This window comes from Schistocerca americana, chromosome 11, assembly GCF_021461395.2.
Source record: "Schistocerca americana isolate TAMUIC-IGC-003095 chromosome 11, iqSchAmer2.1, whole genome shotgun sequence".
Classification (NCBI taxonomy): Eukaryota; Metazoa; Arthropoda; class Insecta; order Orthoptera; family Acrididae; genus Schistocerca; species Schistocerca americana.
The window spans coordinates 57,672,775-57,697,601 of record NC_060129.1 but is presented as its reverse complement, the minus strand read 5'-3'; the positions used below and the strand labels follow the sequence as shown (position 1 = coordinate 57,697,601).

General features: G+C 42.3%; 1 protein-coding gene across 1 annotated transcript in view; it reads left to right on the top strand.

The window, feature by feature from the left end:
• The window catches only part of LOC124553238 (poly [ADP-ribose] polymerase tankyrase-1-like), a 39,536-nt gene extending 18,424 nt beyond the window's left edge, over nt 1-21,112 (top strand). The window contains exons 4-7 of the mRNA XM_047127127.1: nt 4,430-4,576; nt 8,533-8,679; nt 10,451-10,597; nt 20,626-21,112. Coding sequence (XP_046983083.1) covers nt 4,430-4,576; nt 8,533-8,679; nt 10,451-10,597; nt 20,626-21,112 — 928 coding nt within the window. The remainder of the gene's footprint in view (nt 1-4,429; nt 4,577-8,532; nt 8,680-10,450; nt 10,598-20,625) is intronic.
• Nucleotides 21,113-24,827: the final 3,715 nt, after the last annotated feature.

Here is a 24,827-nt window from a genome sequence, read left to right as displayed (position 1 = left end):
GACTTTTGATCAGAAACAATGTATTTACCTTAATAGTGTTCAAAATCATCATATATATCAGTTCATGACATCTAGTCTTACAAATTTACTCTCTCTGATGGACACACGTTCAGATCATCCGCTCTCAAAACTCCGCCATCTCTCTCTCCACATCCACCACTGCTGGCGGCTCACCTCCAACTGCGCAACGCTACGCGCTGTTCACATCCAACTGCCCAACACTACAATGGCAAATATTCCAACAATCGCAACCAGCCACAGACTGCACACACCACAGTCAGAGCGCTACGTGGCGTTACCAACATAAAAACCTAAACAGCCTACTTACATTGTCACGGTCAGTTAGCTTTCAGTTTTTTTATGGAAGGCAGCAACTTATTCACAAATTTCCGCTTCTCACGTTGCCATTTCGTAAATGCTGATCTGACGCAACTTTTAGATGTAGTGAAGCATATCACTAACAAAACATCAACCCTGCATCACAGTTTCACATAACGCGTTCAGCGGCCAAGGCGACAGCCTAGAGATGACAGGTGGACCTCTGCACGTGTCAGCAGTGCAGCACGTCGCGGAACCAGCTTCCACAAACATCCCGTGAGGTGACAACACAGGTGGGCAGCCTCACATTAGTATTGATGGTCGTGCTGGAGGATGTTAAAACTCAACGTCTCACACCAATGAAACACTGTGTTGAAAGTGCGACGTGTCAGTCAGTGTAATCGTCATCTGGCGTTCCTTCCACACAGCCACAGCATGCGTCTGTCACAGAACAGGACAGCACCGTAGATTTCTGTGTAGCTTAACCGGCTTCCACTTGTGTAGAACACCTGTGCAGTGTGCCAGTTACTACCATAGCACAATTATTTTATTACCCCACCCCCATCTCCCCGGGAAATACAGGGGTAATTTGCTACAACTTTTGAGGTCCATCATATGAAATATATCAAGCTCCAAAGAGAAGCGTATGGTCTCCATTCAGGTTGTGTACACAAGACATCCAGTAAACGAGGTGCTGTAAGTGGGGTGTAGCTGCTTACCCCTGGCACAGAGAGACATGTGCAGCAAAAAAATTCACTTTAATCGGCTTATGAAACTCACTCCAGCCAGCATCAGTCACATAAGCGGTGAGGAAGCGATCGCTGAAAATTCTTTTATATATATATATATATATATATATATATATATATATATATATATATATATATATATATTCCACTGAAATACGAATAAAATAATAACTCTCTCTTAAATAATGCTTGGACCAAAACTAAAATTTCTTCTTCACCTTTAATGTAATGAAAACTATGTCTCACATTGAATGTAGTCTTTGATATTAATGTAACCACAACGTATACTGAATATGTTGGAGATTAAATGAGGCCATGTAATAAAATTCTTTGCATACGTATCTGTTAAATATATGATAACACTTGTGTGACACACATTGAAATCCCACAGGAACAAATTCTCCATTACACAGTGTGGTCAGAAGCAGTCTAAAAAGCTTAGAACGGTGTTGCATGGTAGGTTCTCCTGAGAAATAATTGTCAAGATAAAATTCGACAAGATTGCACCCCTTTCCGAGTTAATCACTATTGAAAATACCCAATCAGCCCATTGTGCACGCAAATTCCAGCGGCTCACGAGATGAAATTAGTGTCAGCTGTTCTCGCAGCCTAGATCATCGCTCCCGAGACTGGTCAGCCTTCGGCTCTGGGTTCCAATTTTTGTATCGCTGTCATGTCCGGTTTTAGGACACCGCCTCTGGCGGGCTGCATGGATTGGCTGAAGCAACGACCTCATTGACTAATTTCAGCGCTAATTAACGTGGAAGCAGCCCAACGTAGCGGATTTGTTTTTGACAATTATTTCTCAGCGCAACCTAACCTGCAACGCCGTTACAAACTTTTCACACCGTCCCTGACTATACTATATATGATACATCATTTTCACCAGTATCAGATCACCCAGGATAACGAAGGTACAACGATTAAGATAAATATATATTATGCTCTTACATTAACATGCCACAGTAGGGTATAACTACAATTATGGCATGTTTTAATGCAGATCTGAGCTGCAACTACAGCGTGATTATATCAGGTATATCCCAGACACAGATAAATAAGCAGTTGCCATCTGGAGCACAGCAAGACTTATACATTTATGATCCATATTTGATGCATCCATTCATAACAAATTTTGTTCTCTGGAAAATGGGCAAAGCTCGAAATTAGTCCGTCAGTAAATAATTAGTAGATGTTGCACAAACAATTAAAAAATTTTTCTTCAATATTTCAGAGCTGCAAGGCGCAACATACTGAAGTACTTGATATTTTATAGGATACCTGTTGCAATTTATGACCATCATAGTCTTCATCATCTCAGTGTTGCATATTAGTTGTCCAGTTACCTATCATAGCATCAATCGATCAACCTCTATAGGCAGTAAGTTGACAGCTCAATTTACCAGATTATATTATAATTTTTCCATTGCCCATTCGGGCCTCTGTCATTTTTTCATTAACACTGAGTATTCTACTGCTCGTGAGCTACTTCATACCAACTGTAATTACTCTGAACACATCAAATGAAGTCGATTTTTTATTTTTCTGGAACAGCACTCTCGGATCAGGTATCAGGTTTTAAAATACATTGTCTTTAGCGGTCTTCGTCATACACTTAATCAACATCGCAACTGGATGATGGTTAGAGTTGACCCACTGAGGGAGAGTTCTCTCTTGCCCACGTCAATTAGCTCTATTGAAATATTTAAATTTCTGTAACAATGCTTTTAATGATAGTTAAATATCCCACTGGTTTAGCTGCATTACGTCATGAACCCTTACCTTGCTACTCCTCTAACCTCTATGATTTACCTTCCCTGCTGACTTTAAAATCTGCTCTCCTCCAGTTTACTGTCTGTTCTTCTTATAGTCGAGTCCCTGACAAATGAGCTATCATTTCTCTGAACACCGCTTGATAAGGATTGCGTTGCATCAAGCACATCTGAATGTCTGAGATAGCTTCGTCAGTGCCCTTTAAATTTCTGTAAGACTAGTCAATCTGCGCAAAACTTTCATACTTTTATAATTTTGTACAATGACAGTATTTGGAATAAGAGTAGTCATTGGGATAAGGGAAGTTGTGCAGTTGAGGAGAAAACGTCCTTCATATGAACCGAATTTATATCTCTGTCTATCCGTTGTATAATCGGGGCAGTGGTCAGTCAAATATTCACCAAGGAAAACCTCGAAACAGTCACACGTTTTGAGAAGTTATTTTATTCAGACAACCAGTTTCGGCACCTCAATAATGCCATCTTCAGGACCCTAGGCAATCCACGTACAGACCATCAGACATATCGATACTTGCATACTGGAGCAATCAATATCTGGATATTGTGAATTGGTCACTGGAGGTTTACTTCAGAGCCTTGACAAAAACTGCGTTACTGAGATGCCGAAACTTGGTGTAAAAATAACTCGTCCAAACACAGGACTGTTTGGCGATTTTCTTGGTAAAAAAGAATTTATGATACATCCATGTATATACATTTCCTTGCACATAATTTTGAACAAAATCCTTTACATAGGATATTACGATATTTGTCGTAAATGTAATCTTTAATTTTAGTTGCACTCTGTACTTTATACAGTAGTAGTAATACATAAGTGCACTATAGAATAAGATTCAGAGATACATTTGCGTCAAGGTGACTATGAAAAATACGCTTGTCATTTCGAAAAGTATATTCGCTTATAAAAGAGAACTTTTACGACAGGCATAGATAATGGGCAACCTTTGTTACGACAGTTATTGTCTGTGTCAACGCTATGTACAAATTTTCAAGTTAATAGGTACTTTATATCAAAGAAAATAGTATTTGTAATATTGGCATGATAGTTAAAAGTCATTTTTACCGTGAATCTTTCCAAAAATGGTAAGTTTAACGCAAATCGGAATGCAGTGTCACAAAGTGGTGTAAAAATTTTTTGCTAATGATACCTCATTCATCCCAGTGTGGTTATTAAACATTGACAGACAAGGGTGTCGACTTCAGAAATAATGGCTATGAGTACTGATGCAGCGGTGTATTTAAACTCTGTAGTATCGTACCTCTGTCAGTCCAGTAATACTGTTGACCCTTATATTTACCTTTAGTTTGTGCGTCATTTTCAACAATTTGATGTTAGCTGTGCTAAGATCCACGTAGGGGGAATGTTGGAGGAGCAATGTCCAAACTCATTAATTCACTGGTGAGTCATTCATACAGCATACACACTAGTGTCATAGACAGTGTGTGGGTCCTGTCACCACTATAGGCAGACCACGCCCCCCCCCCCGCCCCCCAGCAGTAGCACCTGCACTAAACGGCCCCCTGGCCCCCCTGGGAACACACATACCCACGCAGTGCCTCTGTGTGCAGCGTGCCAGCCAGCATATGGGGCGGGACCACCCACCACCCTCGCCGTCAGACCCGCAGCGACCGCGGCCAGACTCTTGCCACAGCTGTACCGCCAAAAGTTGCTCGACACACTCTGCAACCTGACGATGCAGCCGTCTCTCGCTTCTGGTGAGTTGTGTCACTACACGTGCACAAGTTCTGCACGCATACTGCTATTTATTGGAATGTCAATCAAATGTTGTGAAGGCATTACTAATTACGCATATAAAATTTTTTTCGTGATTTTCTTTACATTTCTATTCTTTTTCCTTTTGTTCATATGGGCATTTCTAATTGTGATTATGTAACATTCTATTGTGGGTTTTAAATGTAAAGATGTAATTGTGAATTATTTCGTTTGCCAATGGATAAGTATGTTTCTTGCTTTGTACCTGTGGTACAGTTTGTAAAGTTCTCTTTTGGAATATTATAATTGGTGAAAAATGCAGTCAATAACATTTATAAAGATTTATGTAATTTATGATAACGATATAAGATATATAGACAGGGGACAGCGATAGTGATATCAATAGTCGAAAGGTTGTTGTGTAGTAGAGGGGATGGTGGATGGTGTGTCTGTGAAGCGTGCGCGGGAGAATAGTACTGTGTTTTATGAAAAGCATACGTAATTGTGTCGACTCTGATACCGAACTATCAGATTGTTAATTCTCTTTACCACTGCGGTATGTAATGCCATCGCCAGCGAACTTTAAGAGCAAATAAACCGGACTGTGAAAGTGCCGCTAACATTACTTTGTTGTCGCCGACACGAACAGTGCTTTTATGCGAATGAACTTTGCTGGTGTTGGTTTTGGGTGGTGGAACTGTTGTACATCACATTCTATCATGCCATGAAAGTGAAGACTTCAATTAACTGTGCAATATAAATGACTTTTAATGACGTTGTCGAAGTTTGAAACGCGAGAACAGAGTGGACATTGTTTATGGCGTGCTTCACACACAATAACAATTCTATGAACTGTGTATTTGTGGCTAAGACTATATGAATGTGATGAACTGTGTAATTATGGACGACAGCGTCACGTACAGGGCATAAAGTATAAAAACGAGCCACGTCTACGTCATGTACTTTGAAAGAGAGGACATGTCAACAACAGTCGTATACTGACGTCTTGTGGTTTGTTAATCACCACGGGGTTAATGATACAACTGTGCCGGAACTTTATTTGCGTTTCGCAGGAGAAGATTAACCAGCGGAACTGCCTGTATCCTGCTCTCATCATCGTAACCAGCCGATATCGTGCTGCCCAACGCAACGCCTCGAATGCAACAAAAAGTTAAGAGATTTCGCCGAACGCTTTCCCCTGACCTAGAAACTTTCTTTCTCTATTAAAAGTATAAGAATTACAGACTCTATTTAAATAAATTCTTTGTTTAGTTTATGTTTGCTTTCTGCTAACGAAAATAGAATTACAATCAGTGAATTAAAAGTTGCCTGGTACTCATTGTTGAAACACCAGTAAATATAAACTTCTTCCTCTCATTAGAAATAATTATCGTTGCATGTCAAAATTATTGTAGTTATTTTATGTAGTTTTATGTATTGTTATGAGACTAGATATATGACATTGACTAATAAGAGTATTTTGTCGCGATATATGGCTACTCGCGAAAATTACGGCGACTGCCATAATTGCTTGCGTTCTGACCAATAACGTAAAAGCCGCTATTCCCGTATTGGTGCATTTCCTGACGTGAGCGGGAATTATAAATATCGGCTGTCAAATCACTTAGGGACTGTTTACCCAGTAATAAAAGCTTTTTGATATTGTATTGCTACGAGTTGTAGTATTAAGAGACACTGGTTATACTCAAAAGTGGGTGGATGTATGGTGAAACCCCCCATGTTCATGCAGTTATTAACAGTATTGTGTGTGATTCACGAAATTTTGTCTCTTTTTCTAATTCCTTTCAGATATTGTCTTAGATGTCTTTGAAGTTTCAGAGAATATATACACAATTTTGTGAGTTCATGTTAATTTCAGAGCAGTTTCTCGTGAATATTAGAGTTTTCAGTTCATAAACAAAGTGAGATCGTGACCAGTTGAGAAGTATAACAAAGAGTGTGGTTTTCCAACTAGAATTTGAGATGACTTCACAGTTCAGATTTTGATAATTATTTTTCCTGTGGGTTGAGGTCATCACATAGTTAAAAAATTGAATGTAAGTGGTTTTGAAACTTTTTCCTTGTTTATTGGTGTATTTAATGTAGATGGTGCTTTCGATGCTGTTCATGTATCTTACAAATTAGTCTTGTTTCAGTGCATTGCCACTCAACAACATTCTGAGTTTAAGGGGACATTGTACATGAAATTCGTTGAAATTTGATGTTTTCTGTTTTCTACTCCATAATGTACTTTGGACTTTCCAGAACATTTTGGTATACAATACGTTAAAAATCAGAAAATTGTGAGACCTTCAAATAATATTTTGAATGTTTACATGTGACTGTCAAATTTTGGGGCTACGCATGTACTGCCATATTTGAGGAGTCGTATCTTGAGAACTACACAGTCTAGAAGGCTGTGAATTGCTTTATTGTGTGCCTACTGCTACGTTTCAGAAGTTGGCATTATGAATAAACAAATCAGTCCTTTGTTTCTGATACTAGTTTTCGTTGAAAGTGGTGCGATTACCGGCTATTTTTGTATTAAGTTAACTTACGTTGCTTTTTGTAAGTAAATAAAATGACTAAGCGTAAAAGTAACTTCAAGAAACGTAAATTTGCGGGTAACAGATAGGTGAGACCTGCATTTTCTGCTGAAGTACTAGAAAACACCGATGACAGGCCGCGTCATGCTTTCTGTGCACCGTCACCAAACACTTGGTGTAAATACAGGCAAGCTGAATTTTATGGTACCCTGCATGAATTTACACATAAACATTCTTTTCCTTTGGCAGTAATGGAGGCAATCAAACCTATTTACAGAGATTTGGAAAATCCTGAGCTACTAAAGAAGTGTTGACATGGGAAGACCCAGAATGTGAATGAGTCCTTCAATGATGTTGTGTGGTGACAGGTGCCTAAAAATGTATTTGTAGTTCTTATGACTCTAACGTTAGCGGTGTCTCAGGCTCTAATAACTTTTAATAGTGGGAACTATGAAAGACTTAAAGTTCTGGAGAAGTTAGGGGTTAGATTTGGACAGAATACAGCTAAAGGACTGCAGGAACTGGATGAGCTTCGTGTATGTAAAGCAGAGTTAGCTGCTCAGCAAATGACAAAAGAAGCAGGAAAGGGAAGGAGGAGGCAAGCACTGGGCTGTTGTGCCACTGGAGAAGACGCAGACTGTGGGACATGTCAATTCTAGAGCATAAAAGACGCAGAAATGTAAGTGTGTATAAGAATTTTTAACAAAAAAAGTTTTAAACTTCAATATCTCTGAACTACATTTTTTGCAATAAATGACCATTTTCTAAAAAAGTACTGATGGTAGAGACATGAAATTTTGACAGCATCGCAAATATGAGATTCAACACATATGGAAATAGGATAAGGAAATATCCCGAGTTGTTTTGTTTTGTGTTCGACCAAAAAGATAACACGCCCCACAATATAATTTTACTAATAATTCTAGTTCCGTATATCTAGAAAAATGCATTCAATAATTATGGAACATTGTAAATTGATGTCTTAAATAGTTTCCAAAACAATGGCTAACAAAATTCGATAATTTAACATTGGCGGCCTAGGACATACAATGTCCCCTTAAGTGAATGGATCATTGTGAATATAAGTGTATGGATCGTGTCAGTAGAAAAAAAAATATTGAAGTGGAATCAGAAGTAGGAGGCCCAACAACGGAATATTAACCCCAAGAGGTGTGGACATGGCTTGTTTAGTGCATGTGTTTAAATATTTTGAATTTTCTTTAAATGACTTTTCGTATGTAGTGACCATTAAAAATCTTAATACAAAGGATGTATATGAGAACCTCAGGTGGTTGTCTTTCCATTGTAGACAGTCCCCCCAGCAATAGCATCTGCAGTAGGCAGTCCTCTGACCCCCCCCCCCCCCCCCCCCCCCGTGAATGTGCCCACCCATGCAGTGCCTATGTGCGCAGGATGCCAGCAACCACATGGAGCGGGACGGCCCCCAGCAATTGCCGTCAGCCCAGCAGCGACCACAGGTGGACTCCTGCTGCAGCTTCACAACCAAATGTTGCCCGACACAGTCCACCACCTGATTATGCAGCTGTCTCCCGCTTCTGGTGAGTTATGTCGCTAAACATGTACAATTTCTGCACTCCTGCTGTTATTTATTGGAAGGTAAATCAAATGTTGTATTAAAAAAATTGAATTTAAATATTTTGAAACTATTTCCTTGTTTGTTGCTCTATTTAACATAGATGCTGCTATTGATGGTGTTCATGAACCTTACAAATTAGTCTTGACGAGCATGGCTTTGAAAGCAGCATTTAGTGCATTGCCATTCAACAACATTCTGAGTTTATGTGAATGAATCATTGTGTATATAACTGCGTGAGAACCTCAGTTGGTTGCGTTACCACTGTAGAGAGTCCCCTAAGCAGTAGCACCTGCAGTAAGCAGTCCCATGGCAACACCTTTGAGCATGCCCCCCCCCCCCCCCCCCCATGCAGTGCCTTTGTGTGCAGCATGCCAGCAACCACATGGGGCGAGACGGCCCCAGCACTTGCCTTCAGTCCAGCAGCGACCACCGCTGGAAGAAACAGCTTTTGAGGAAACAGTAAGCGGAATTAGAAGTAGGAGGGCCAACAACAGAATATTAATGCGAGGGGTGTGGACATGTCTTGTTTTTGTATGTATCTAAATATTTTGAATTTTCTTTAAATGATTTTGTGGATACTTTTGTATGTAGTGACCATTGTTGTTGTTGTTATGGTCTTCAGTCCTGAGACTGGCTTGATGCAGCTCTCCATGCTACTCTATCCTGTCCAAGCTTCTTCATCTCCCAGTACCTACTGCAACCTACACCCTTCTGAATTTGCTTAGTGTATTCATCTCTTGGTCTCCCTCTACGATTTTTACCCTCCACACTGCCTTCCAATACTAAATTGGTGATCCCCTGATGCCTCAACACAAGTCCTACCAACCGATCCCTTCTTCTAGTCAAGTTGTGTTACAAACATCTCTTCTCCCCAATCCTATTCAATACTTCCTCATTAGTTATGTGATCTACCAATCTAATCTTCAGCATTCTTCTGTAGCACCACATTTCAGAAGCTTCTATTCTCTTCTTGTCCAAACTATTTATCATCCATGTTTCACTTCCATACATGGCTACACTCCATACAAATACTTTCAGAAACGACTTCCTGACACTTAAATCTATACTCGATGTTAACAAGTTTCTCTTCTTCAGAAACGCTTTCCTTGCCATTGCCAGTCTATATTTTATATCCTCTCTACTTCGACCATCATCAGTTATTTTTCTCCCCAAATAGCAAAATTCCTTTACTACTTTAAGTGTCTCATTTCCTGATCTAATTCCCTCAGCATCACCCGACTTAATTCGACTACATTCCATTATCCTCATTTTGCTTTTGTTGATGTCCATCTTATACCCTCGTTTCAAGACACTATCCATTCCATTCAACTGCTCTTCCAAGTCCTTTGCTGTCTCTGACAGAATTACAATGTCATCGGCGAACGTCAAAGTTTTTACTTCTTCTCCATGGATTTTAATACCTACTCCGAATTTTTCTTTTGTTTCCTTCACTGCTTGCTCAATATACAGACTGAATAACACTGGGGAGAGACTACAACCCTGTCTCACTCCCTTCCCAACCACTGCTTCCCTTTCATGTCCCTCGACTCTTACAACTGCCACCATTAGCGACCATTAAAAATCTTAATACCAAGGATGTATGTGAGAACCTCAGATGGCTGTGTTTCCACTGTAGACAGTCCCCCCAGCAATAGCACCTGCAGTAGGCAGTCCCCTGCCTCCGCCCCCCCCCCCTGTTAACGTGCCCACCCATGCAGTGCCTTTGTGCGCAGCATGCCTGCAACCACATGGAGCGGGACGACTCCCAGCACTTGGCGTCAGTCCAGCAGTGGCCACAGCTGGACTCCTGGTGCAGCTTCACAGCCAAATGTCGCCCGTCACAGTCCACCACCTGATGGTGCGGCCGTCTCTCGCTTCTGGTGAGTTGTGTCGCTACACGTGCACAGTTTCTGCACTCCTGCTGTTATTTATTGGAATGTCAATCAAATGTTATATTAAACAAATTGAATTTAAATATTTTGAAACTATTTCCTTGTTTGTTGGTGTATTTAACATAGATGCTGCTTTCGATGGTGTTCATGTACCTTACAAATTAGTCATGAAGACCATCTGTTTGAAAGCAGCGTTTCAGTGCATTGCCCTTCAACAACATTCTGAGCTTATATGAATGAATCATTGTGTATATAACTGTGTGAGAACCTCAGGTCGTTGCGTTATCACTGTAGACAGTCCCCTAAGCAGTTGCATCTGTAGTAAGCAGCCCCCTGGCAAACCCTGTGATCATGCCCACCCATCACACAGGAATTCCAAACTGCATCAGGATCATTAATTATAACTTCCCGGCTAAATTGCCGTGGTCCAAATATAAACCTTCTTCTCCTTCCTGACGTTTCGTTGCCGGTTGTGGGCAACATCTTCTGAGGTGAGTCGGCGACTGGCTGCCAGGAGCTGGTGGTCCCACTTATATAGAACGCATAGGAAGGAGAAGAAGTTCTATATATGGACCACGCAATTCAGCTCGGAATTGTTAATTAATGAAGACGCCGGCCGTGAAAGCTTACATGCTATGATTAGACCCCTCTACAGGGAGGATATGTCGATTATGGTACGACGAATGGAGAGCCTACGTAAGAAGAAAGCTCAACAACTTTGTTCACTCACTTTTTTGCTACGTTGTTGTGACACTGGGACAGTTCCGAAGTTTTTGAAGGCGAGAAGAATGTTCCACACAGCGCAAGCGAACCGTATTTATTTACGCATGTAATTGGCGATGCTGCGGGAGCGGATCCATCAAACACTTCGAGGACTTGCGGTAACTAGTAGTCAACTGTTAAATCTTCATTTACGTATTAGCAATACTATGCGGTTGGGTGATTGGAATAAGGTGGATAGATTAACGTTTAGATCTATGGAACTTAGCGCAGAAGTGTCTTCTAATAGGCAGAAGAAGAAGAAGTTTGAGCATTTACAAAAACCGGAAACATTGATAACAGACAATTCCCATACTGTTATCAACTTGTCCGGGAAAGAACTATCTAAGGAGGAGTCTCTGTTCTTTAGAAAGGAGGAAATTTTGCTATCATTCCATCACAGATTCCCACTGAGGATATTGTTGCCAATGTAGGAGCAGGGATTCGCCTGTTATCACCGCATTCTGCCGATGAAATCAGGATGGAAACAGCCAGGATATTACGTAAAGTCAAGCCACCCAGCAGTTTTTTATCCCTAGGAGAAAGGAAGGCGTTACGGGAGATTAATGCAGACAGGAATATTATTGTACTTACTGCTGATAAGGATAATGCTACTGTAGTGCTGAAGAGTGAGGATTATCATAGAAAGATCAGTGACCTCTTGGATCCTACCACCCATAAAAAACTGAAAAAGGACCCTACAACGAAAGTGTTAAGTGCTACCCAGCGATTAATAAAAAGCTCTTCCATTCCTACAGAATATGAAAGATCCCTTTGTAAAACGGAAGCTTACCCTCCTAGACTGTATGGGTTACCTACGATACACAAGCCCAATGTCCCATTGAGACCAATAGTAAGCGCCATTGGGGCTCCTACTCAACAGCTGGCTAGGTATCTTGCTTCTTCGTTGCAACCGTATATAGGTAAAACTGACACTCATATTAAAAATTCCATGCATTTTATCGAAAAACTGAGGGAGATCACAGTTAGTCCAAGAGACATCCTTGTCAGTTTCGATGCAGTATCCCTGTTCACCATGGTCCCTGTTGGCGAAGCTGTTTCTTACATAGCGGATATGTTTCCTACTGATATAATAGCTTTGTTTCGACATTGTCTGTCCTCGACTTATTTTCAATATAACAACGAGTTTTATGAAGAAATTGATGGGGTGGCCATGGGTAGCCCTCTAATCCCTGCCATTGCTAATCTATTTATGGAATTTTTCGAACAACAGGCGCTGCAGTCGACCAAAAAAAAAAGCCCTTTGAAATGGTATCGATACGTGGATGACACCTTTGTGATATGGAATCATACTGAAGAGGACCTGAGTGACTTTTTGGTGCACATAAACAGTTTCATCCAAGGATACAATTCACCGTGGAGAAAGAGAGTAATGGACAATTAAATTTTTTGGATGTATTGGTTATTAATCGGGCAGATGGGACTTTAGGGCACAAGGTATATAGGAAAGACACACACACCGATCGTTACCTACATAAGAATTCGTATCTTCATCCTAGGCAGAAGAGAGGAGTCATAAAAACTTTAGTGGACAGAGCTAATAACATCTGTGAACCAATTTACTTGCAAGATGAATTAAGCCATTTGCGAACAGCTTTGAAGAGAAATGGGTATACTGTCAAGGAAATAGATCGAGCACTCTACAACAACCGTCGGCTGGAAAAGTTTTTCTTCCATTTATTCATAACATCACGGACCGTATTGGTAAAGTTTTGGCCAAGTTTCAAGTGGAGACAATCTTTCGACCTACCAAGAAAATTAGGTGAAAGATGCATGACACCCCTTAGCTACCCTAGGTGTGTATAAAATTCCGTGTAGCTGTGGCATGGTTTATATTGGAACAACTAAAACGAGTCTTAATACTCGCCTAACGGAACACAAAAGGAACTGTAGATTGGGACAGATTGAGAAATCAGCTGTAGCGGAACACGTTTTCAAAGACGGTGATCACGAAATAAAATGTAGTGAGACAAACGTGATAGCTAGGACCTCACATTATTATACTCCCATGTATAGAGAAGCTATAGACATCTACAAGCACGGAAATAATTACAATAGAAAAAAAGAAGGATTAAAATTAGACAAGATATGGCGATCGACTTTGTACCAACGAAGTGACAATCGATTACCTGTAATCGAGAGAAATGGCACTAGCCAGAGATAGTTTTAAAGTCGAAAGCCCGTGACAAGTGGTGGCGCCATCTAAGCGCTCTATATAAGTGGGACCACCAGCGCCTAGGAGCCAGTCGCCAACTCACCTCAGAAGATGTTGCCCGCAGCCGGCAACGAAACGTCAGGAAGGAGAAGTTTTATATATGGACCACGGCAATTCAGCCCGGAAGTTTTAATTAATGAAGACGCCGGCCGTGAAAGCTTACATGCTATGCATCAAGATCCACTACAAGTACTATGACAGTTAGGCAGGAGGTGAGAAAACTTGGATTTCATGGTTGAGCAGCTGCTCATAAGCCACACATCACACCGGTAAATGTCAAACGACACCTCGCTCGGTGTAAGGAGTGTAAACATTAGACGATTGAACAGTGGGAAAACTTTGTGTGGCGTGACGAGTAACGGTAAACAATGTGGCTATCCGATGGCAGAGTGTGGCTATGGTGAATGCCAGGTGTACGTCATCTGCCAATGTGTCTAGTGCCAACAGTAAAATTCGGAGGCGTTATGGTGAGGTCGTGTTTTTCATGGAGAGGGATTGCACCCCTTGTTGTTTTGGGTAGCACTATCACAGCACAGGTCTACATTGTTGTTTTAAGCACCTTCTTGCTTCGCACTGTTGAAGAGCAATTCGGGGATGGCGATTGTACCTTTTTATCACGATTGAGCCACTGTTCATAATGCACGGCCTGTGGCAGAGTGGTTACACGACAATAGGATTGCTGTAATAGAATAGACTGGACTGAACAGAGCCCTGCCCAGAATCCTGTAGAACACCTTTGAGATGCTTTGGAACGCCAACTTCGTGCCAGGCCTCACCGACCGACATTGATACCTCTCCTCAGTGCAGCGCTCCTTGAAGAGTGGGCTGCCATTCCCCAGCAAACCTTCAAGCACCTGACTGAACGTATGCCTGCGAGAGTGGATGCTGTTATCAAGGCTAATGGTGGGCCAACACCGTATTGAATTCCAGCATTACCGATTGAGGGCGCCATGAACTTGTAAGTCATTTCCAGCCGGGTGTCCGGATACTTTTGATCACATAGTGTATGTGTGTAGTGGGTGCACAATGTGAAGACCGTGTAAGGTCCATCGCATTAAGGGTACTAATACTGAAAATGTAAATATTGATAACTTATATAATCGGTATTAAAGTCTTAAAAACTGTGAAAATAATGTAGTTTTATGATTGAAACAGAATCGAATCGTTTTGTTTTTACCCCTCAAAAAATATCATTTTCACCCTCAGAGGATAATTACCCCAGGTTGGGAACCACTGTGGTAGCGTGATGGTAGCAACAAACTGGTCTCTCATGGGGAAAAATGCGTTCACCACGAGGATTCAGAAGTAAATATGTAGACTTGAAGAATAAAGATGTAAAGTGTTAGTAAAATTTTCTTTTTTATTAAAGGTATTAAGAATTTTCATATAAAAGACTCACAGGTATTACTTTTCAGTATGCCCTGGTAGATATGGGAAATAACTATAGCCAAGACCAAATGTCAGCTTTTCACAGAAAAGTGAAAGGGCAAAGCAGGTGTCAATTGAACACTTAACGGGTGTGCACGGAATGGAATGGAAGATCAGATGCAAGAAACAGTTACAAATAACAAGGAGTTAGATGATCTTATTAATAAGCTAAATTTGAATTGGTTTAACGTAACTGGGAGACATGGGATGCGCTAATTCGAACGTACGTAAGACACTGCTTGCAACGATAAAGGACCATGAAACGAGAATTTTTGATACCTCGAAGCTGAACGCCTGTGACATTAATAAAATAAAATATTTAGCAGAAGCTCTTCCACTGCCTAACACATTTGCTAAGAGAACCCAGACAGCAGTACGTTGGTCAGTATACTGTGGCAACCTCTTCAAGACTGACTTTAGTGCCACCATGTTGCAACACACAGAAGTACCTCTGGAGCTCAACCAATGGCGCAGAACATCGCAGAAGACAAAAACTCACCACATTTCTGTATGGAAATGTCTCATCGTGGCACTGGAGTCCCTAGGAGAGGCTAGATAATCCACCAGCTAAATTCTACTCGACAGTGTTACGTGGATACCCATTACACCAAGAAATAGTATAAGTAATCCAATGGTGACCACATAAATTAGAGGTAGTTCGTGTGATCTAATTACCTACATGATTGCTGCCTGAGAGAAACTGTACAGGATTCTATAAAGTCCACGTCTGGAACGCCCATAATAACGTTTGTCACTCAGAACACTGTATGGAACTAGATGAGGAAAAATAGCTTTGTTCACCAGAGCATTTTACATGCACATCGAACAGAGGCAAATTCTTCAACAGAATTAGACAAATCCCCAGTACAGTAAATGACGCTTTTAAGGAAAAGAATTGCTGAGGACACTGATGGTTCAGGGACAAAAAATTCATCTTAATTACCTGTGAATGTGAACCATTAAACAAAAACGGTAAAGGTAAATGCTCATGCTAACAGAAAATTGTAATTCTGGAGCTGGTCTGACATAGGCTCAGTTCCAACTTAAACACTGAAATCAGTTCCTGTATGCGTATATAATGTCTTAAAGAAAGAAACAGAGAGTATTTTTGGGCGAAACTAGGTTTATCAGGTGCAACATATCCATTGGCTAACTACAATGGTTGAGTGAGAGATTGCATGGAAGAGTGCTAGTCCAACAGAGTGTACACACAATAGAAATATTTTAGACCTCGTAGTTACGAACAAACCTGACCTGATCAACGTATAAAAATAGAAACTGTGGTTAGTAACCATTATGTTGTGATAGGGACTTTGGTTACTAAAATTAAACCAATCACGAAGGCTAGGAGAATATTGCTGCTAGAAATAGCAGATAAACAGTTGCTAGATTCCATTAGACAATGATTTGACATCATTTAGTTACACTACAGTGGACATAGACGAATTATGGGCAAAGTTTAAACGGATTGCAAATCACACTCTGGAGAAGTATGTGCCATGTAAGTGGATTGAGGATGGAAAAGACCCACCATGGTTCAACAACGAAATTCGAAAAATGCTGTGAAGGCAAATGCTGTTGCACTCTCTTTCCAAAAGAGAAATTCGTCCGTCTGTAGAAAGTAGGATGAGCGAAGTGTACAACAGCTGCCACCGTCATACTTTTGCATTAGATCTTGCCAAAAACCATTGAAAATTCTCGTGCCACGTAAAACTGCCATGAGGGTCTGAGGCTTTTATCCAGTCACTCGTTGACCAATGTAGTGTGGTAGTAGGAGATAGCACGCAAAGTCGATGTTTTAAATTTCGCACTTAAGAAATCGTTCATACAGGAGAATCGAAGAAACTTGCGGTCGTCGCAAAGACTCGCATATGGAGGACATAGCAATAAGCATGACTGGTGGAGGGAAACAACTGAAAGACTTTAAAGCAGATGAGTCGGCTGGTCCTGATGGAAATCCACTTAGGTTTAATAAAGAGTACTCCACTGCAAGGCTTCCCAACGTGTGGTCCACAGACCCCTTAGGGGTCCGCCGGCTCTTTCTAGGGGATTCCACGACCACCTTTCACCAAATCGTGTAAAATAATGAGTAAAATTATTGAATTAAAATGTGAAAATGAAATTCAACACTATTTTTTTTCTTTCAAAAACATGTGTATAGTACTCGAAAGTTGGCAATAACATTCGATCGATATTAATCAGGCTATAGTGTGTTGAACAAAGGGAGTAAATCCACTAGTAAGTGTCTGGATACAGTGGAAATTCAAATTGGATCGATAATTTCAAGTTGTTTTCATTCATCTCTAAACCAAAGACTACTGACACTTCTGGGGACGGGGGGGGGGGGGGAGGGGGGCCATTGGGAACACGGTACTTGCATTGATAATAAGCTTTCAGTTTCCACGGGTTTTGCTCTGAAATTTGAAGTTACTGTGCTCTTGGCTGACTAGGGGTCCGCCATGGATTTTTGACTGAAGGGGTCCGCCAGCTGAAAAGGTTGGGAGGCCCTGCTCTACAGCATTGGCCCCTTACTTAGCTTTTAGCTATCGCGAATGTCTCACCCAGCAGAAAGTCCCAAGGGACTGGAAAAAGTGCAGTTGACTCCTGTGTATAATAAAGGTAAAAGAACGGACTCACATAATTACAGACCATTATCTTTAACATTTGTGTGCTGCAGAACCACTGAACATATTTTCAGCTCGAACATAACAAATTCCGTTGAGGAGGAAAAGATTTTGTCCTCAAATCGGCACTGTTATATAAAGCATGCGAACCTTGGATGAAGGGCAACAAGTAGATTCCATATTCCTGGATTTCTTTAAAATATTTGACATAGCGGCACATTGCCGACTATTAAGGCAGGTACTAACATACAGAACAGGTTCCCCTGCATGGGCGAGGTTCAGAAGCTTCTTAAATAACAGAACCCAGTATGTTGTCCTCGACAGCGAATCAGAAAGATGGATGTCGTCAGGAGTGCCCCAGTGAAGTGTGATGGGACTGCTGGTATTTTTTATATACATAAATGCTGCGGTGGACAGGGTAAACAGTAAACTGCAGCTGTTTTCTGCTTATGCTGTCGCGTAGGACACGCTGTCACCGTTCAGTGACTTACAGAAAATTTCTGGTAGGTTTAACAAATGACAGCTAGGTCTAAATGTAGAAAAATGTAAGTTGTATGTAGATGATTAGGAGAAACAAGCCTGTAATGTTAGAATAGATTATTAGCAGTGTCTGGTTGCACAATCATGTCGATTACATATCCAGGTGTGACACTGCAAAGCAGTATGAAATTGAATGAGCATGTGTGCATTGTAGTAGGGAAGGTGAATTGTCAGCTATGGCAGAATTTTAGGAAACAGCGGTTCATCTGTAAAGGGGACCACACACATGACACTCGTGCGACTCATTGTTGAGTACTGGTCACGTTTTCTAGATCTGCACCAGGTCAAATTACAGAGAGACATCGAAGGAATTAAGAGGCTGGCAGCTAGATTTGTTACCAGTAGATGTGGGCAAGTATTACAGATATGCTCCACGAACTAGAATCGGTATCACTGGAGGGAAGGCGACGTTCTTTTCGAGTAGTAGTACCGATAAAATTTAGAGAACCGACATTCGAGGCTAACTGCAGATGAAATCTACTGGCGCCAGTATAAATCACCATGAGGATAAGGTTAGAGAAATTAGGGCCCGTACAGAAGCATACAGGTATACAGACAGTCGTTTTTCCCTCACTCTGTTTGCTAATGGAACAGAGAAGGAAATGACAACAGTTAATCAGGACAGCTTTTGACCAGTCAGGGTATCTCGGCAGCAGTTTCTACTTTTGTTCCAAAAGGCTGCTGTTGTATCTACTTGGATTGTTTTGGACTAAAAATAACAGTTTTATAACCTCTGTGGTTTCTAATTTGTATTTCAGTTGTCTTTGCAGCTTCCTACAAGCTCTCAGGCTTGGGATTATCCTTTAAACTACATCAGCTGTGAAGACAGATTCTTGCAACATTGACTTAAGTGGAATAATTCCAGGTCCATCCACATATCGAGATATTTGAAAGTAAACATGCAGTATTGAACTTACACCGTTTGTTATTATTTCTTACTAACACCTGATGTCCTTCTGGCACATCTTAATTTACCCATAGCATTAGATACAGCAAAATTAGTACATTCTTTAAGGCTTGCCTAAAGCTACCCTAAACGATAGTGTAACTTTTTACGAGTGTGAAAACAGAAATTTTACTCGAATTTAGCATAGTTGGTGCACATTTCTACTTTGCAAAGCACACGGTTAATATAGATGTATAATGTTACAATGTCTGTTGCGTGTGTAGCTTATTTTGTGTCCAGAACTTTCAAAAAATGGAAAAGTGTTACGAAGTTCACCGAATGAGATTTTCACTCTGCAGCGGAGTGTGCACTGAAATGAAACTTCCTGAAAGATTAAAACTGTGTGCTGGAACAGGGGCATGAACTTGGAACCTTTGCCTTTCGCGGGTAAGTGCTCTACCAACTGAGCTACCCAAGCATTACTCACGCCCCATCCTCACAGCTTTACTTCTGCCAGTGCCTCGTCTCCTACCTTCCAAACTTTATAGAAGCTCTCTTGCAAACATTGCAGAACTAGCACTCCTGAAAGAAAGGATACTGCGAAGACATGGCTTAGTCACAGCCTTGGTGATGTTTCCAGAATGGCATTTTCACTCTGCAGTGGAGTGTGCGCTGAAATGAAATTTCCTGGTAGATTAAAACTGTGTGCCGGACCGAGACTCGAACTCGGGACCTTTGCCTTTTGTGAGCAAGTGCTATACCAACTTAGTTACTCAAGCTAGAGCACTCACCTGTAAAAGGCAAATGTCTCGATCTCGAGTCTCAGTCCTGCACACAGTTTTAATGTGCCAGGAAGTTTCTGTTATGAAGTTACTTCCATTGAGTATAATAGTGGTACAGGTTACCCTCTGCCACACACCATATGGTGGCTTGTAGACACAGACAGTGCGTGTGTATGTGTGTGGGTGGGTGGGTGGGTGCATGGGTGACTGTGTGGGTGGTTAGGGGGGAGGGTTGATGTGGAGTCATTGTTATTTCTGAAGTATTTCGACGGACTTGTTATGCCCAAAGCAGTAATTTTCTGTATCTTCAGATGGTGTGTCAGAAAATTTACGAATAACAGGACTGAATCGTTTTTCTGTCATTACTTAGAGATGTTATTAGTTACCTGTGTTTCCTTCCTAAGTCTGAGTAGAAATTGCTACCCACATAAGGTAGCATTAGAAGTACGTTTCAGTGTAGGTCAATGATAGGGTACCAACAGCATACTGAGGACAAAGGAGGTGATTCCGTGGAGTGAATTACGAGAGGGAATGCAGGAGTTTTTATTGGTAAGTTGCTGAAAATTTTGATTATGGGCTACTGACATGTATCTGATGGTGTTGCATTGATTAATCTGTAGCATGCATGGGTGATTTCTATATTTGTAAGTTATCGCTAGGCAGAAATGTGTTCAGAACTGCTCGCAGTTTCACATCTGAGTTCCTTTATCTGGTGTGTGTATGTTCATAGTAGAGAGTATGAATGTCAATGTTTTGTGCAGGACCCTTTCTGGAGAGGAGAAAGGAAGGAGGCTGATAGAGGCAGCTAAGGAGGGGGCGCTAGAGCAGCTGCATGCGTTGCTGGCGGCAGGAGCGAACACGGGGGCGAGAGGCAGGGACAGCTGGACTGCCCTGCACTGGGCAGCATACAGGGGGCACCTGAAGGCAGTGAGCTATCTGGTGGGAGCCGGTGCGGAGGTGGACGTCAGGACCAGCTGGAACTACACACCTCTGCACTGGGCCGCATACCATGGCCATGCAGGTGTGGTGTGGCGGTTGCTGGCAGCCTCCGCCGACCCCAACGCTAGGGGTGAATCGGGGTGGACGCCGCTCCACGGGGCTGCAATCAATGGCCACACACAAGCGGTGGCTGCGCTGCTGGAGGTGGGGGCCGACAGGGTGGTCAGGGATGACGGGGGGAGGACCCCCCTGGACCTTGCCAGGCAGAACAATAAGCAGCAGCTGGTGGAGATGCTAACGCAACACTGATATGTGGTACTAACGGACATAAAACTAGGTACATACTTTTTTCAATATTTAAAATAAAGAATACAAGAAAATGTAATCCTTTCTCCATTCCTTTGTACTCCTCATCTTTTGGTGCATCTAATTACTCTGCTAACACCACAAAAACTGCAAAAACAGAATATATCTGAAAAGTAGTGTGAGAGGTATCAAACTGTAAAATATTTCATATGCAATTTATGTAGAAGTTCTATAACAATTGAAAAATACTCTACTATCAATGAACACCACTTCTGTCTCTCAACCTTTTGTTCCTCATCTCATGGCATATAAAATATTCAGACAGCTTACAAGAATGCGGTCGACATTTTTCGCAGCATCATGTATTTCGAAACATGAACATCCGGCCTCCTTTAAGACACAATCACGGAAATATCGGCAGTTGTCTAACACATCACCCAGCATTACTAACGTTAACTGTTCGAAGAAGTCCCCTAAATTATCTAATTACTGGAAACTATTGGCTAGTAGTGTATGTGGTGCCATGTTACACTAGTGTAAGCTGCACCATACTCAAATTACTGTCATATAAGTTATATGGTTATAATGTGATCTCACACCTCTGTGTGTACAAATACTTTCCATGTTTAATTACAATGTCACACTGGTAGCAGCACTTACATCACGTCGTGCTCCTGTTATCTACATTCGACTTACATTGAAGAGCCAAAGAAGCTGGTACACCTGCCTAATTTGTGTAGGATCTCTGCGAGCATGCAGAAATGCCACAACATGACGTGGCATCAGCTCGACTTATGTCTGAAGTAGTGCTGGAGGGAACTGACACAATGAATTCTGCAGGGCTGCCCACAAATCCGTAAGAGTACGAGGGGGTGGAGATCTCTTCTGAACAGCATGTTGCAAGGCATCCCTGATATGCTCAGTAATGTTAATGCCTGGGGAGTTTGGTGGGCAGCCGAAGTGTTTAAACTCAGAAGAGTGGTTCTGGAGCCACTCTGTAGCAATCCTGGATGTGTAGGGTGTCACATTGTCCTGCTGGAATTGCCTGTCAGAATGAATAATGGATCTGTATGGACGCAGATGATCAGAGAGAATTCTTACATACATGTCATCTGTCAGAGTCATATCGGGGTCTCATAACACTCAGAACTGCACACACTCCACACCATTACATAGCCTCCACCAGCTTTTACAGTTCCCTGCTGACATGTAGGGCCCATGGATTCATGAGGTTGTCTCCATACCAGCACACACCTATCTGTTCGATAAATTTGAAATGAGACTTGTCCAACCAGGCAACATGTTTCCAGTCATCAACAGTCCAATATAGCTACTGACGCACCCAGACGACGTGTTAAGCTTTGTATCACAGCCGCCACAACCTTTCCTGCAGACTGCATTTGTCTGAATTTTTTTGGTGGCCGTGAACTGGAGTGACAGCAGTGACGAGATTGATGTTTTGTTCCGCGGGCATAATGAAACACCCACGTTTCATCTCCCGTGACGATAGAGTCCAACAACTTCCCCTTGTAGCCGCCCCCCTCACGTTGTTGAAGAAACTTGCGAGCACAGTCAAAGCATTGCTCCTTGTGTCCGTCAGTCAGCATCTGGGAGACCCAGCGATAACCCAACGTTTCTGTTAAAGTTCTTTCACTTGTGCCGTGGGAAGTTTCAGAAATTTGTTCAGAAAGTTCACGGACAGTGACCCTCCGATCTTTGAGCAGCTCACTGTCGGTCTTCTGCACAATCGCATCCGAAACCAGTGGTCTTCCACTGGTGGAGGGAAACAACTGAAAGACTTTAAAGCAGATGAGTCGGCTGGTCCTGATGGAAATCCACTTAGGTTTAATAAAGAGTACTCCACAGCAAGGCTTCCCAACGTGTGGTCCGCAGACCCCTTAGGGGTCTTCCACTCTGTTCTTCATTGTGAACTTCCGTGCGACCCCCAGCAAAAGCCCTGCACCATTTGCGGATGTGCTGAACAGACATGCACTCTTAACCATAAACCTCAGTCGACTGCCGATGAATCTCCATGGCAGTAACTTCCTTGGGTGGAGAAACCGGATTACTGCATGAACCTAACAGTTGGCAGGAGCAGCGATTTTAAAGCTTCCACCTCTGACGGCTGCCTAGCCAACAATAAGTGACGTAGCGAATCGTGAATGGGAGGGCTGGAGAGTGGGGGAAACCATTGCGAACGGCACTGTTGTCGGACTTAGCCTAGCACCTTTCGTCGAGGCTGTAGCTCATTGGTAACCTTACTTTTGGTACAACCCTCTTAGCTGCAATAACCGATCTGACAACTGCGCTACACACTTATTGTCTTATGTAGGCGTTACCGACAGCAGCGCCGTCTCCTGTCTGTTTACATATCCCTGTATTTGAATATGCATGCCTATACCAGTTTCTTTGGGACAACGGCCTTTCCTCAGTGGATACACCGGTTCTTGTGAGATCACCGAAGTTAAGCGCTGTCGGGCGTTGTCGGCAGTTAGATGGGTGACCATCTAGGCTGCCATGCGCCGTTGCCATTTTTAGGGGTGCACTCAGGCTCGTGATGCCAATTGAGGAGCTACTCGACCGAACAGTAGCGGCTTCGGTCAAGAATACCATCATAGCGACCGGGAAGGCGGTGTGCTGACCCCACGTTCCTCCTGTCCCCATCCACCACCGAGGATGACACGGCGGTCGGATGGTCCCGGTAGGCCACTCGTGGCCTGACGAGGGAGTGCTATACCAGTTTCTTTGGCGCTTCAGCGTATTGATTTATGTTTAGTTAAACAGAATCGATGAAACATGTGAAATCATTCCTTTCCCATGCTTGGAATGCTGCTGTTACAAAACAAACTAGTATCTCTCAGGGGAGCGTGCACCTTCAGTCTCACATCACATGGCGCTAAAGAAAGTTTTCCCGCTTTCTACATTTCCCACGGCCGTCAGTGCATTTCCCTCACCCAGCGCCTGCAGCAGACGCCACGCAACCGGCCGCGCAGCAATTCTGGCCGGTCAGGCGCCGCTGGAGACAGCGTCCTCACTGCTCCAGACGGCAGTCTGCCGAACTACGGCTCGCACGAACTGTGTAGATGATGGAGCAGTGTTATAGTCTGTCTGTAAACTGAAGAGCGAGCAGCGATTTTGGTGGGGGGAAGTTGCCTTTCCCGGAAGAACGCTGCCACCGGCCTACAGGGGCACCCAAAATCTGTTGGCCGCTACCTGTCTAACAGTGTAGATCGGCGTGCAATGATATACGTCGTTTCTGTTCGTGGGATCTTAGTTGAAAGTGTCAGTGAATTAACGTTGTGTACTTCGATATCCGGAAGTGATGGATAATCGTCTAGCATGGCAAGAAAATGTGCAGAATACGAGGAAGAGGAGGTATTTGGAGAGTAACGAGCGTTCGATAGTCTCTAACGTTATTACAGCGTGTATTAAGGAAGCGACCCAAAAAGAACTATTACCTAATATTACCAGTCCCAATCAAAGGGCTGCAATTTATGCAAACGTTAACCTCACCTAATAGGACGCATAAGTAAGAAATGGAAAAATAAGCCCCATGGTTTACTGGAATCGCCACGAAGGAAAACTAATGATTTTGGGAGGAAACCCATCGTTATAGACAGTTTCAAGTAAAACCTTTGATGCCTATGGAACACTACATCTCTATCTCGGTCACTGTTCACCTGATTCTAAGACATATTACTTAAAGCAACTGAAATTT